This window comes from Oreochromis niloticus, linkage group LG12, assembly GCF_001858045.2.
Source record: "Oreochromis niloticus isolate F11D_XX linkage group LG12, O_niloticus_UMD_NMBU, whole genome shotgun sequence".
In the NCBI taxonomy this organism is placed as follows: domain Eukaryota; kingdom Metazoa; phylum Chordata; class Actinopteri; order Cichliformes; family Cichlidae; genus Oreochromis; species Oreochromis niloticus.
Window position 1 is genome coordinate 26,185,989 of NC_031977.2, and position 15,419 is coordinate 26,201,407.

Genomic DNA, 15,419 nt, shown 5'->3' on the forward strand with positions numbered 1-15,419 from the left:
GTTGGTTGTGATAGCTGGAGCATTCATTTATTTGAAATAAGACGGGGCGATGTTATCAGAGTGCGTAACTGTGACGCGTGGATGAATCAAAGCTGAGTCCAATGCCAAAATCTTTGGCTGAACCGAACTGAAGGGAACGTGAGGAACGAGGGGAATCCTGACACAAGCCTTCTTGTTTTACATGCAGGCAAGCTGCTGTTTACAGTGAGCCGAGTAGTTTGCAGCGTTTACAGTCTATACAGAGATCAGCGCATAATCGGTAACACAATCGCTACCATTTCATATACCACAGATACCATACGTCAATAAAAATGCAGGTAGGGCCTAGTTAGTGATTTAGATTCATGTGTGAATGTCTCAACATGTAACACACAAGTGTCTACAGTTTCACACACCCTGCAGAAATAGCACTGCTGGTATTTATGCATTTCTTCCTAAACACAGCCTGATCTGATGGATTTTTTAAATCATTATTATTTCCATCATTTATTTATAGTACAGGTCAGGCGTTACACACCAATTTCTGCTTCATATGGCCGGGATAGTTTATAATAAAGCAGTTCTCCTTCAGATAAATGTACTCCATCTGAGTCTGTCCATCAGGACCTCACAAAGCCCCCAGCAACTTCTAGTAGAGGAGTTTTTGGTAGAATGCTGACTATTATTGAAATGAATCAACTGCGTCTTTGTTTCTAAACTAGCGTATTGTTTAGTACACCAGCCGCAAAACTGTCGCCAGCTTATCCCATTTAATAAACATGGGGCGTCAGTGGCTGATGGAGTGGCGCCTGTGCGGATTCTTTGCGGCCTGTAAACTCATCAGGGCGGGCCAAAACAGGCCTTGGGCCTGTCATCAGTGTGAGTCTGAGTCATTATGTGTTCATACATCCAGTCCATTACACAGACTTTTTTTCCACATGGGTGTCAGTCGTACAGCTCACACATCCTTACCATCATCTCTGGTTTGACAAAATACTCTTTTCCTCCTGAGTGCTGAATTTTGGTGGTCCAAGGATTTTTATTTTTGTCACCATGGCCACTGACACTGTGGTTGTATGTGGTATTCTAATTTCATTAGATACACAACAAGGGAGTATTATTTCTTAACTGACCTGGAGTGCTGCTTTGCTACATTGCGCTGTAACTATTTGCTGAACTAGAGCACCTTTACTTTAAGCTGACTAGGCAAAACTTTTCATCCCAAATTACTGTTGGTATTTAGCTTCTGGCCAACAAATAAAATCTTTACAACCTTAAACATACAACTTTATTTACAAAGACTATTCAAATCAGGACATTCTCAAAAATAAAATACAGGATAATGTAGTGGCAATTATTTTCACTAGGGTGAACTCTGACATGGTGTTTCCAGAACAGTCAAAGCTCTCTTTAGAGCTTTATAATAGCTGCCTTCCAGTTAACTCTGTGCAGATTAAAATGTCTTTGCAATATCATCACAATGTCTATTATTATTTTCAGCAAGGCTATCCGTGGCATCTCATGCTTTTTATTAATTTTCATTAGTCCTGTTTACCGAAACGACAAACAAATGTGTCAGTGAACTAACTAAAATGCACAGACAAAAGGCACTAAAATATCAAACAAGTCAGTTTTTCCTTTTTAAATTCAAGTTTCTACTTATCCATGATGAGAAAAAAAACATTTCCATTCACACGAGACAACCACGCTGTTACAAGCTGATGCACATAAACAGGAATGTCATGGCCTGGTTTTTCCCCCCCGCAGTTTCGACTATTTGATAAAACAGAAGGAAGGTCATTCCTGTTTCTCAGCATTTTCTCACAGTTTCGTAACCAAAATGACAGAAAAATCATCTGAACACACGTTCCTGGAGACTGCTTTCCTGGACACACAAGTTTAGCTGAGCACTGAGAATGAGCATGCAGGTTTCGTTTGTTTTTTGATGATTTGTTCCAGGTTCAGCGGCTAAAGAAGTGTCTCTCATACTCTACAGGCTCTGAGTGCAATCATTCTATATGTTAGACTTAGTGACTTAGCGCAGGTGCACGTGCCAACAGAATCAGAAATGTCCTTGTGAGGCTTCAGATTTAGTTGCAATTTACATGATATGCACCAGTGATAGAAACTGTTTATTGGATGAATTTGTGAGTGAGTCATTTCTACCAAAGTGTCCAAGGAGGCTGCTTGAATGGAAACGAGGCCAAAGCAGAAACATTGACAGGAATTGAAATGACAGCCCAAGGCAGTGCTTGTCTCTGAAGAGATCTTCTGATCATCATCCTAAAAATACAGAAAGAGTAAACTGTGTCCCCGCATTTCATAGAATAATTGCTCAAATGCAACAGAATGTGTGTGTGTGTGTCTGTCTGCATCTCTCACCCATCCCGTCCTAGCAAGAAAAGAGCAGGTATGCTTGGTTTGGCAGTGCTTCCATCAGTGACCATGTCAAGGTACTGACTGTCGTTGTCCTCTGCGTTATCAGCAATAAGAACTGCTTTTCCTCCCGCTTCCTCTACATTTCGGGCTTTTTGTACAAAGGAGCAACCTCTGAAGTTAAAAAAACAAACAAAAAAAAAAAACAGTTTAAGATTTTTAAGCTGTCAAAGCTTGTTATAGCACTATGTTATAGCAAAAAACTTTAGAAGTGGACAAATCTACAAATTGGTAAACAATTTGCTAAAAAGCAGGAATGCACTGGCCAGCTCAGCAATGCCAAAATGCCTGAAAGAATGCAGAAGAAAACTAAAGTGAATTATCACAGATTCTTTTATCGGTTAAGAATAATCCCTTCACAACATCCATCCAAGAACAACAACACTCCTTGTCAAGGTCTAATCTAATTAACAGAAACATTCATGAACCAAAATACAGAAAGTTTACGACAAGCTGCTAAACACTGGTTAAACTCAAGAACAAGGAGGCCAGATTAAACTGGTTGACTGATAAAAATGACTTGATTTGATTTAAAATCCACTGCACTGATGTATGGAGGCAAGATTACAAATAATGTCTCACTGTCCAAAAACACATGGACCTAACCTAAGTAGAAGTGACAATAGTTCTTGAAATACCATCCTCAAGGTAAGCACCGGTCAAGCTTTCTTTGAAACGCTGCTGACTGTATCATTGTTGGTAATCTTGGGTAAATAGCTTTTAGGCACTGTTCACACAAAACCCACACCAGCCAATGTGTGCCTACAGTGTATAATTTAAAAACAACACCAGGGTTTTTCATTTATTTTAAAATCATTATTAAGTTGCTCCTAAATATAGTTTTTGAACGAACATTCAACATGATAGAACCAGAATGACAGCTCACTGAAGTTACTCTTGGTATCATGGACTCGATTACAAGACTAAGGAGTTATAAAGTTAATGTCCTGTGTTTGCCAAGAACTCCCCAGCTATGTATGAATCACTTTGCGATTGCACAATCATGACTTTTAGACTGTGTCAGCATATTAAAAATTAAACAATTGCTTTCAGTTATGTTCTTTAAGTAAGAAATAGGAGTCCAACAACAGGGCTGGGCTGTCCACTACTCAATGGGAAATTATCAGTCTCAGAAAAGTTACAAAAAGGGTCCCTCTCCCACCCCCTTTTTTCTCTTGGGTGTATGCATCAGCTCAATAAATTGAAATACACATAAATAACATAAATACGTCCCTCACGTGAACAGATGAAAACACTGAGAATAATCTTTAATTTATCCTTTATTTGCACCTGTCTGTGGATTTCTCTGCCTGTTATTGTTACTGTTATTCTTGTTTCCTCAAGTGCTGTACTGCCGGAGGTTGAAAGGGATTTTTGAGTATTTTCTCACAGGTAATTGTTGCATTTAGCTCCACTATACAATGCAAGGTGTTTAAATTACAGTCCTGGGTCTGGTTATAGCCCTATAGAACTGGATCAGCTGCTAAGTGTAGACAGCAACATGTGATTTTCACTGATATCACAGTTAATGGCTGTATTATCAGAAACAGACTGTATGTAATTGCCAGCTTGACCCCATACAGACAGACTGATTCAGGCTTATGGTGACATTTATGGCAGGTTTGAGTGAGACACTAGACGACCTCATTTTGCAACAAAAAACAAATAACTGAAGTAATAATTTTTGTCTTATTGGATAAAACAAATATTGACAAAGATTAACTTTGAAGACAAAATCTGCAGTTGAAAAAGGGGATAAATTAAAATACACGCTATTGAAATACTCACAATAATAATAAGAAAAATTAAAATAAAAAAAAAAAAATCTTATCATGAGTGAGTGAACTATTGTGATAATATCGCATCGTGGGGCAACTGCTGATTCCCACCTCTTTTGCAACATATGTCCAAATTTTAAATCATAAAGTTTTTAAGCCAATCAGACGTGGCTGAGCAGAAAATCTTCTAAAATTTTGAATATTTGAGATGGGATAGCCCGCTAAAAAAATAAATAAATAAATTGGCTGACTTCCCTTTGCTGCTAAATGCCCAAGGTTATATTCTCAGTTCCTAACCCCTGGTTTGTGTTCACATAGTTTACGGTTCCCAATGGTACAGAGGCGTGTATGCGTACCCCCTTTCCACCAGGATCACTTGTCCTTGAAGGATCTCTCTGTCCGTCAACTCTGAGCATCCATCTGCAGGGTCTGCTGGCACGAGAAAAATCTCATCGTAAAATGATGTCTGAGGGTCAAAGGAGAAAGAAAGAGTATGATTAGAGGTAAGGTGTAAATGTTCACCTGAGACTTTAAAACATTTGATTAGCAAATTATTTAACAGAAGACTGAGGCCTCACAAAAGTGCCTCCAAAGTCTTTAGCAGGTGCAGCACTGAAGAGGTAGCCTATCTCCTCTGGACTGATGACCCGGAAATACAGCAGTTCATTGACCCCAAGAGCTGAAGGAGGCCCGAAAAGAAGCACTTATCATGCATGACTTGTTTATATCAGAAATATTAATTAACCACAAAACTGCATGGAGATGCGAGACAAAAACCATCAATAAATGTCACAATAAGTCCCTTAACCCAAGTCGCTGTTGTGCAAAAAGAAATGCTTAAAAAACCCAACTCTTGCAGATAATACGAACAGTTAGCTGTTCATTTCAAACGTTCCCATTTCTGTTTTGAGTCTCACCTGACAGACGACTGAAGTGCATAAAGACACTCCAGAGGCATAAAGCTATCGCTGCTGTTCGGCAAACGTTCCCCATGTTCAAGGCATTAGTAAATCTCACTCGCGTTACAGAGATGAGACTGTAGTGTCTCTTTGTGTCTTAAGGCAGTGCAGCGTCCATTGTCGCTGTGCTTCTGTCAGATCACCATTTCCGCCTTTCTCTTTCTGCGCATGCGTATGTCCCAGTTGTAGCTTCTGCTATGAGGCGACTGGGTAAGAAGTTGTGGTGCTCTTTTTGCACCAGCTTTTCAAACTACTGGTAAATGTGTCTCTGTGTTTTATTATAATTATTATTATTATTAACATGCCTGCAAGATGTATATGAATATATATATAATGTATATGAAGCTGGTAGTTACTTATTTAGTTTATCACAGTGACCTAAAAGTCATTAGTTGCTCTCCCTATCATGTACAATCATCAGAGGCTTTGTTAGGTGCACTTTGCTTGTACTGATTCACCTTTTACTTTAAAATCTCCCTTCATTCTTCATCCTCAGAGATTTAGGTTCATTTTGAACTCCACCAGGTTGTCTTGAATATGTCTGCATACATAAATGAGCTGGCTTGCTGTCATGTGACCAAGTGATTAGATATTTGCATTAACAAGCAATTATGCAAGTGCACCTAATAAAGCAGGTGTTTTTTTCTCTCTTTCTAACTTCCTGACCCAAAAAACTCTTGTGTCCTTCCTGAAGGAGGCAACTTAATTGCTGTAAGAAATTCAATACCACAAAAAAACTCAGGTAGAGTGTTAAACTAGAAACTAAGGACTTGAAGGTCCTTAGTTTCTAGTTTAGGGGGAAAGACAAGGGAAATCTATAGAACCACACAGCTTGAGGGGACAGCACAACAGAGGGAGATACACAGGAGGAGAAGCGGGCAGACAGAGCACCCCTGGGGAACACAGCTGAACCGAAGTCAGACTGATGAGACAGGAGAAGCAAAAATAAACATAATACACATGAGACCATCAAAATAGAACAGGAAGAAACACACACTGGGATAAACAGACATAGAAACGTGACAGACTGGAGAGACAAAGGAGCAAAACACAGAACAGACAGACGGGTACATGAGACTGAAGTAATAACAAAACACGGATATGAGACTAGGACAGATATGAACAGAAATCAAGAACTATAAATACAAAGTTAGAGGCATTGGAAAGTAGCCAGCTCAGGAACTAGAACACAATGAACTTACGCTTTCAAAGAAATAAATAACAAGTCCAAAACAGAAAGTTCCAAACAAAAATTGGGTCAAAGACCAAGAACCATTACAGGTTGTCCCATTTTACTGTATTGATTTAAACTATTTTCCAAAATGACAGAACTCAAATCCCAGTCAAATGAAAAAACAAAAAATGTAATGCCCTAATAAAGGTTATTAAAGGTCATTTACATGTGAACTATCCACAAGCCTGCATGACAAAACACAAACAGTTATATCTATAACAGACAAGTCAAATACCTCATTAAAGTAAAGTTATTTACATAACGTAAAAAAAATTTGAAAAATATAAACCAACTAAAACAGGCAGCACGGTGGCACGGTGGTTAGCACTGTTGCCGCACAGCAAGAAGGTCCTGAGTTCAATTCCAACATCAGGCCAGGGTCTTTCTGTGTGGAGTTTGCATGTTCTCCCCGTGTTTGCGTGGGTTCCCTCCGGGTACTCCGGCTTCCTCCCACCGTCCAAAGACATGCAGCTTGTGGGGATAGGTTAATTGGATAATCCAAATTGCCACTAGGTGTGAATGTGCGAGTGAATGTGAGTGTGAATGGTTGTCTGTCCCTGTGTGTTGGCCCTGCGACAGACTGGCGACCTGTCCAGGGTGTACCCCGCCTCTCGCCCTATGACAGCTGGGATAGGCTCCAGCGCCCCCCGCGACCCTGAAAAGGATAAGCGGAAGCGAATGGATGGATGGATGGATAAAACCTTTCTATCATGCTGAATTCATCTGACAAAGATGTAAAGTTTGTCAGTGTCTCTTTGAAGCCCATTTCCAAATGCATTTATAAAATCTTTTAACCAAAATATTCTACATTTTATTTGACAAAACAAGCAAATTAATATTTATAAATTATTTCAACTGAAGACATACAAAAATCATAAACAGACAATAGAAAAAAGCTAAAATCTTGGATCAGTCATAACAACTTATATGATCCCAAATCATGTATTCAGTAAAGTCTGGTTTGAAATTTCTTCTTATTACAAACTTTAGTGTGAATAAAATTCCTGCATTATTCATTTATCTACCAATTCACAATCAACCAAAAATATCACATAAACATTTGCAAATTTTGTTATTTATAAAGTTTTCCGTATTTATAAATATAATAATAAATATAATAATAAATATAATATAATAATTTAATATCACATATGTACTATTAGGATTAAAAAAAATTATTTCAAAGTCGGACATGGAGGTTTTTGTTTTTTCTGAAGACAACTAAATCCCACAAACCACCCCTTCATGCTAATAATTATAATTATATAAAATAACAATAAGAATAAACTTAAATACAGAAAAGGTTTTTCAAAAAAAGTGTTAGCAAATCTTTAAGGGTTTAATATCTCCATAACTGGTAAATGAAGGATATTTGGTTTGTGAAGGAATTCTTTGATGATGTCATGTAATTTATACATTTAAAAAATCAAGTATAAAATCCTTACAATCTGCAGTATGATTTAGTAATTACATTTCATATATAAATCTACTCTCACCAAATGTATACACTACAACACTGTCAATCACAGTCCATGTTTTATTGTGGATATTTCCCACTTGAGTTAGCGTGCTTCTTGCATTTTCTCTTCTCTTTCTTGCATCCATTGAAAACCTCAAGCGACAACTCTGGACAACAATATTTTTCCGTGTTTTTGCATCGACATAGTCGATCTGTTCCAGTTTTCACCTGCAATGAATCAATGACATATTATTATGAAATGATAATGTGAACATTTAAAATGCAATGCTTTAAGTCTAAAAACACTTACATGCTTATCATTCACAACAGCTGATAGGTACCGACAGGCCAAGCGGACGTGATGCGGGCAGTGGCTGAAGCAAAATCTAGGGTGTGGGGGGAGTTCGGCGAGGCCATGGAAAAAGACTTTCGGACTACCTCAAAGAGATTCTGGCAAACTGTCAGGCAACTCAGGAGGGAAAAGCGGTGTGCTACGTGCACTGTGTATAGTGTGAGTGGAACACTGCTGACTTTGACTGAGAAAATTGTCGGGTGGTGGAAGGAATACTTCGAGGACCTCCTTAATCCCACTGGCACGTTTTGCGTGGAGGAAGCAGAGTCTGGGGACGAAGGGGACGACCCGCCAATCTCTGGGGGCGAGGTCACTGAGGCAGTTAAGCAACTGCTTTGTGGCAGAGCCCCTGGGGTGGATGAGGTCCGCCCCAAGTTCCTGAAGGCTCTGGATGTTGTAGGGCTGTCTTGGTTGACACGCCTCTACAATGTTGCGTGGAGATCAGGGGTAGTACGGCTGGATTGGCAGACCGGGGTGGTGGTTCCCATCTTTAAGAAAGGGGACCGGGTGATAGCCTCCAGCTCGCTTTGGAACAGTTCACAGCCAAGTGTGAAGCGGTGGGAATGAGAATCAGCACCTCCAAATCTGAGGCCATGGTCATTAGCCGCAAAAGGCCGGAGTGCGCACTCCGGGTCAGGGACGAGTTTTTGCCCCAAGTGGAAGACTTTAAGTATCTTGGGGTCTTGTTCACGAGTGATGGGAGATAGGAGTGGAAGATTGACAGACGGATTGGTGCTGCGGACGCTGTACCGGTCTGTTGTGATGAAGAGAGACCTGAGTGTAAAAGCGAAGCTCTCAATTTACCGGTCATTCTGCCTCCCTACCCTCACCTATGGTCACGAGCTGTGGGTAGTGACCGAAAGAATGAGATCACGGATACAACCGGCGGAAATGGGCTTCCTCCAAAGGGTCGCTGGCCACGCTGGAGAGATTATATCTCTCAGCTGGCCTGAGAACGCCTTGGTGTTCCCCCGGACAAGCTGAAGGAGGTGGCTGGGGAGAGGGAGGTCTGGGCTTCTCTGCTTGGGCTGCTGCCCCTGTGACCCGGCCCCGAATAAGTGGAAGAAGAAGGATGGATGGATGGATGGAGTTTTCAGTATGCTAATATGTGAAAATCAGTACCCTCTGGTAAAGTTTTGATAACCTTTCCTGGATTTTACTGTTAAAGATTCCTGGGTGAAAAAAAGCTAAAAAATGTTTCAAATTGTATTGTGTGTTGAATATATGTATATGTTACTTATGTGTTGTATCTATTACAAAACTTCTGTGTCGTATCTATTACAAAACTTCTGCGTCCTTTACTTTTGAAAGTTGTCATTTTTTAAAGCAACCTAATTGCAAAAATTGATTAAACAGTATTTAGTATGAGAAAAATATAAAACTTGTTACTATTGCTGGCAATAGCAATATGTTGTTGTTTTTTTTAAAATCAATAAGGTCTGCATTCCCACAAGCTTATCTCTGGGAATGATGTGTTTAAATGAAAATATTAATATTTTCTAAATAATATTCTAAATTAAAAAGCACTTTGAAGCATTTAAATTTGTTTCTCAGTATCAATCCTAAGAACTTAACAGTGCATGTAACTTATCAATACAACATAATGCATGTAGTTATAAATAGGCTATATGTCAGTCATGTATGTAAACTATATTTGTATATGCATGTATATTCCTCTTCTTTCAGCTGCTCCCTTTAGGGGTCACCACATTGAAATGTGATGCAGTTAACTATGAAAGGAAATCTCAGTAGGCCTACACACTTCTAGTAACTAAAGTTTCATGACAAAACACATAAATGTAGGTTTAAATACCATTGCGTTACAAAGGAATTCTAGAGTTTCTTTTCTGTTTTGTTCAGTCACTGCACGCATGACATGAGCAACACATAAATGAAATAGAAACGTATAAAAGGAAGGAAGCTCAAAGCTCTTTTAATAGCATGCTGATTTGCACTGTGGCAAACCACCAAATACACAGAAACGCCAACTCACTTGCACAGAAGTAACAAGGACATAAAACAAAATGTGTGACCATTTGCTCAAAGTTCAGCCTATTCAAAGGCTAGTTTAACTTCTGATTCATATTTGAGGTTGTGCACCACGCAGATTTTCCTTAACCTTCATGTGCTTAAATGAGCAAAACTATAGAAACCCTTGAAGCCTCAGCTGACATTTTTTGCTGGTAAATATCATTTTATAATGAATCACACACCCGTCTATGTTTTAAGCTGGGGCTGGAAGGCTAACAGTAAGTGTACATATGTTTAGTGTCTACGTACATATTTAGGTTTCCATTGACTCTCCCACAAAAATTTGGTACTTACTAGGCACCTATTTGGGGAATGATAGTGCATTTTTGGTCTATAATGGTGTTTACTTACTGTATGTGTAAGTATAAATATAAATAAGCATTTAAATAAATAAAAGTTTGTGTCTTAATAAATAAAATGAATCATTAATAACAAGTGTGTTGGACAGATCCTCTGAAGTAAAGACAAAACAAAACCAAGTAGAAACAGGAGGAACACATGGCAAAAAAACACAGGGACACGAGAGGACATTGCAGACTTGTAAGAAGAGATAAAGAGCAAAAGCTGACAGTGGTGGACTCAAATAATATCAGTAGGTTACATTTTTCCAGGGAGTCCACTGACTCCAGTTGGAGAGCACCAGTGAGTCTCTGGAGCGAACCCTGAGCTTGCTGATTTTCTTCGGTATCAGAGTAGATGATGAACGTTCAGTCTAAAGTCAGACAGATTAGACAATAAGAGATCAAATGCAGTGGCTATAATGACAGACATTTAGATCTCATAAGATTTTGTTTTAGTGTAAGATTGTGCATACTTGGCCATCATCTCTAAGCACATATTCAATTTCGTGCTCCAGACCGAAGAAGCTGTAAGGTTCTGACCAGGTGGATGGTGGATCAATGGTCACATTCACGTCCTCGTTCACTAACTGACACTTGACAATCTGGGGACTATCAGGTTGAACTAAGAAGAAGAAGAAACAGTAAATAATATCGTCCATGTGTGTCTATAAAGCAATCATTTAAACACAAACATATTTGTATATATATTTAACATGTATCCATTTGCCTTTAGATTCATTTAATGCATTAACGTTACTGTTTCACTTCAAACTTTATCATGCATGGACTGCATACATGGACTTTCTTTTTCATCAGAAAATGTTTTCAAAAAGGAAAAGGTGCTTTATAGTTGATAGTCTTCTACTGAATGCCATCGATGTAGCTCAGTTTTACTCAGCTTACCAATGTCTCTGAGATAAAATCTCTTGGATGTCCTGAAAATGGAGAAATCACTTATAGCCTCAGCAGTGACTTCAAGCATGGTGCTTTCCTCTGCGTAGGGTGAGAGGTCGTGATACATCTCAAACTGCAATTTCCCCTCTGCGAGCTGCCGACTGCTACTAATCCACTGGCAGGACTTTGAACTTTTACTGCTAATAAAACAAGCAGTAAAAAAACAGAAAACAAAATATAACAACAAAATCAGAAACACACACATCTCTGGTGGTTCGTCTAGTTTGGGCATCTTAACTGTAATTTGTCTAGATTATTATTTCTTTCTCTTTTTTTTAAGTTTTAAAATTTACCAGTTATGACCCAGTCCAAGACGCACTGCTGTGTATCCATTGCCTGTCCAGGTGCAGTTGAAGTTACAGTCATAAGACTTTGCCCGACAGTTAATGAGAGAATCTGTAATGATAAACAATATCTTTAAATTCTAAAGTAATTAAAGCCTTAATCTCACCTACTAGAGAGAGTGTGTTTTACCCTAACTGTCAGCCAGTATAAAAGTGTCTTTGTTAGTGCTATATATTGACTGTATATTAGCAATATAGGTTCCCCTAGTTGAAAAATTCCCATCATTTAGAGCATGTGAATGGTAGGATGAATGAAAAATGAAAGAGAAACTCACCAACTGTGTCTTCTTCATCAACCTTTAGCAGCAGATAGGTTGAGGATAGCATCTTTTCACCTCTCCAGCAGCTGTAGTTACCCAAACTTGGTGTGTCTATATCTAACACGGTCAGTTTTGTACCATTTTGCTTTACATTTTCGTCATCTTCCAGTGGATCGCCATTCAGCTTCCATGTGACGATGTCGTCAGGTTTTGAATTGCAGGTCAGTGTGTATTCTTCATCCCTTTTTGCCACCTCAACTACACAAAGATAGAGAAGATAAACAGATAGATAGACAGTTAGATAGACAGAGAAGAGGTTAGTAGGTGAAGATTTTAAACAACAAATGAATATTAGGAAAATGTTTGGATCATAAAAAAAGACATACAGTTTTCTGGAAAGTGGTTGAGTTCGTGAGCTCCTGTGAGGCTGATCATTAGAAGCCCAAATGTCCACAGTGAAAAGGTCATCTGAGGAATTGTGTGACAGCAAAAAGCATTTATTGAAAAACAATTCATTACTTGCATTAAAATAAGTATCGTGTGATTTTTAGTGAAACAATATATAAAGTGACTCATAGAACATTCAATTGGCTCAAAGTTAATTTAGTTGAAAAAATGCACTGAAAATAGGTAATTTGCTTCTTATTCTGTAGTATAGATATGAAATTAAACTCACTAGAATTTAATTTATATATATGTATAGACAGATAGATAGATTTATATCTGGAAAAGAACTCACCCTGAAGTGATGTCAAAAGCAAAAGTGCAGACGTTCTGTCACAGCGATCTTGATGATTGTATGGTCTAACTGCCCACAGAGCAACAACCTTATATTGCAATGCACGATACACATCATCGACACCTCCACCTCCAATGTGACACTTTGGGAGAGAGAAACTGACCGATCTAGTAAAGTGATAAGAGTATGCACATTTCCTCTATACTGTTTTGCATGTCAAATTTTTTTACACAGCGAAGCTGTGAGTTTCGTACAGGGGACTAAAAGATAAGAAATGTGGGTGTTCAGTAGGGTGGGGGGTTGCCCTCAGCCTTTAAGGTGAAATACAGCAGTATAAAACAATTTTTGATAAGTGCTTATCTGATAATGGATTTAAAAAATAATTTTAAAAAAACTTTTGCAATCACAAAAACAGGGCACACAACACATTTTATGTTCAATATTAATGCGACCAAACATTTTCTTGGTTGGCTCTTTATGTGCTAACACGCACACAGACACACTGGTTCCTGCTTCTCAACTTTCAGTTTTTATGTTGGGTTTTTTTTATATAACCAGGCTGTAAATGTGGGGCAATAGCACTCCTTGGTATCGCTCTATGCAACCTGTGAATAGAACAAAGAAGCACTGAGCTTTCAGTCATCAAAAGGTAATGTAATACTATAACATAAAACAACATTTTTTAATTCAAAGTCTTTTGAGAACAGGTTTAACCCTATTGACATTAATAAATACAGCTGGTAGCAGAAATATATCAGTCACTTATGATTCAAAAAATATATAAAGCAGAATAAATGTGACATTTATGACTAGTAACCACCCTAACCTGATCAGACAAAACTGGGATAAAGGGTGCAGTTTTTCTGTATTGCTCTGAATCACACGCTGAGTCCTTAAACTTTACCACTGATGTTAAGAAATCCATGATCCACAGTAAATGACTGTTTTTGTAGCGTTTCTCACAAAACAAGCCGCTACGAAATGTCATAGAGAGGTTATGAGAACAAGCTATTTCCGATATTTCCTCACTCTTTGCACTCAGAATGATTACTCAGCTCATTGCAAAACATATTGTGAGATTAATCCAACATAATTGCAAAACATAAGTGGAACATTTCTTTTTATTAGCTGCTTATTTTTACACTGTCTTAATTGTAATTCCAGACTGAAATACCAAAAAATGATCTAACATTTCTTGGATCAGACAAGCAAGACAGACCAAAACTGTTCTCCTTTTAGAGGTTTCCCCCCATGATATTATCATTGTCATGCTCCCAAAACCTCAAAAACATGCACGACATTACACCGGAAAGGAAAGACGGACAGAAAACAGGACTTTCCCTCTCATTAGTCATGTAGGCCAAATGTCAGCTATGACTTAACTAGACCTTTACCTAACACTTTGGTCATGTTTTAATTCTCACACATACTATGTACAAATCAAATGTTCCCGTCATATCTTTAACTATGTGAAAGGTACTTCCACAAAACTTGAACACTTGGCAGAGAGCTGTATTATTATTGGGTCTCAAAAATCTTTTCTGCCTTTCTACATGCTGGTTAAGGTTAACAGAACCAATTCTCCAATAAATTCAGAGAAAATTGTTAGGCACTTTGAAAAAAAAGTTTCAGGTTTCACTTCCTCAAAAACCTAAAAAGTAGGATTATTCATTAATCATCTTTAGGGAATGGTTTCATGCACGACTTCAAAGAGTTGAATAGTCACAGTTGCTCAAAATATTTCACAATTTGTGTTTTTACAGTTTATTATACAATACTTGAATCTAGTTTCTATGACTGACCTTAAAGCTTATTTTGATCAGTTATTAATTTAATGTGTATATAAAGTATTTTCATTTCAACTTCAGCTTAAAAAATGTACAACTGTTAACTTACTAGTAATTGGACTTTAAAGGTCAATCGGAGCTCATAAAGTAAGGTAAAGCTTTAAAGTCCCAGTTAATTCAGTGTTGCTTCCACATGAACCCCAAAACTGAAAACATCTGCATCCATTTTACATAATATCCAAAACTGTGCCAAGCTCTGAGATCACATCAGTCCAGATAATAGATTCTGCTGAACAGAATAAACACTATGTCAAGTGTGTTGTCAACATATTAATTGTGATTAAAAAAAATTAAAGAGCAGAAGTACACAACATTGAAGAGGAAAGAGATGTTTTTTGCTTTAAATGAGTGGAATTCTCTAACTTTTTAGACCACATGTTCTATTTACATTAGTGATAGATGCCTCTTTTATTCTGAATAGAAAAAAAACTAAACAAAAAACACTTAAACACACTGGGGAATCCAGAAGAGGGGTGTAATATGGTACTTTCCATATTAAGAGGAACAACACTGCCTGTTTATAGAAGCATATACAGGTATTTTTCTACCCTGAATGTGTTTGTTTTTAACCTTTAGGATTATGAAACAACTAGAAAGAGATAAAATACCATTTCTGCCTACACATGCCTCCTAATAGGTTACACACTTAACATTAGACTTGGTGTTTGGCTGCAAGCGTTTCAAATGTACTGTGGTGATAACAGGT

The 15,419-nt window shown here is 38.0% G+C and overlaps 2 protein-coding genes across 3 annotated transcripts; both read right to left on the reverse strand.

Annotated features, from left to right (window-relative positions):
• Nucleotides 1-1,249: 1,249 nt before the first annotated feature.
• LOC100691119 (protease-associated domain-containing protein 1) lies at nt 1,250-5,329 on the reverse strand. Of its 2 annotated transcripts, none has more exons than XM_003451087.5 (5): nt 5,111-5,328; nt 4,772-4,872; nt 4,550-4,659; nt 2,362-2,529; nt 1,250-2,262 (listed from the first exon to the last, which is right to left on the reverse strand). In XM_003451087.5, the coding sequence occupies exons 1-5, from the start codon at nt 5,184-5,186 to the stop codon at nt 2,142-2,144; spliced, it is 576 nt and encodes a 191-aa protein (XP_003451135.1). In that variant the 5' UTR covers nt 5,187-5,328; the 3' UTR covers nt 1,250-2,141. The 2 variants fall into 2 exon arrangements, with proteins under 2 accessions (XP_003451135.1, XP_013130351.1); XM_013274897.3 differs by having other exon boundaries at nt 2,143-2,284; nt 5,111-5,329.
• Nucleotides 5,330-7,540: 2,211 nt separating this feature from the next.
• il12b2 (interleukin 12B 2) lies at nt 7,541-15,378 on the reverse strand. Its single transcript, XM_025896926.1, has 7 exons — nt 12,514-15,378; nt 12,143-12,385; nt 11,817-11,919; nt 11,473-11,663; nt 11,043-11,191; nt 10,830-10,940; nt 7,541-8,073 (listed from the first exon to the last, which is right to left on the reverse strand). The coding sequence occupies exons 1-7, from the start codon at nt 12,701-12,703 to the stop codon at nt 7,924-7,926; spliced, it is 1,137 nt and encodes a 378-aa protein (XP_025752711.1). The 5' UTR covers nt 12,704-15,378; the 3' UTR covers nt 7,541-7,923.
• Between the last annotated feature and the right edge of the window lie 41 nt (nt 15,379-15,419).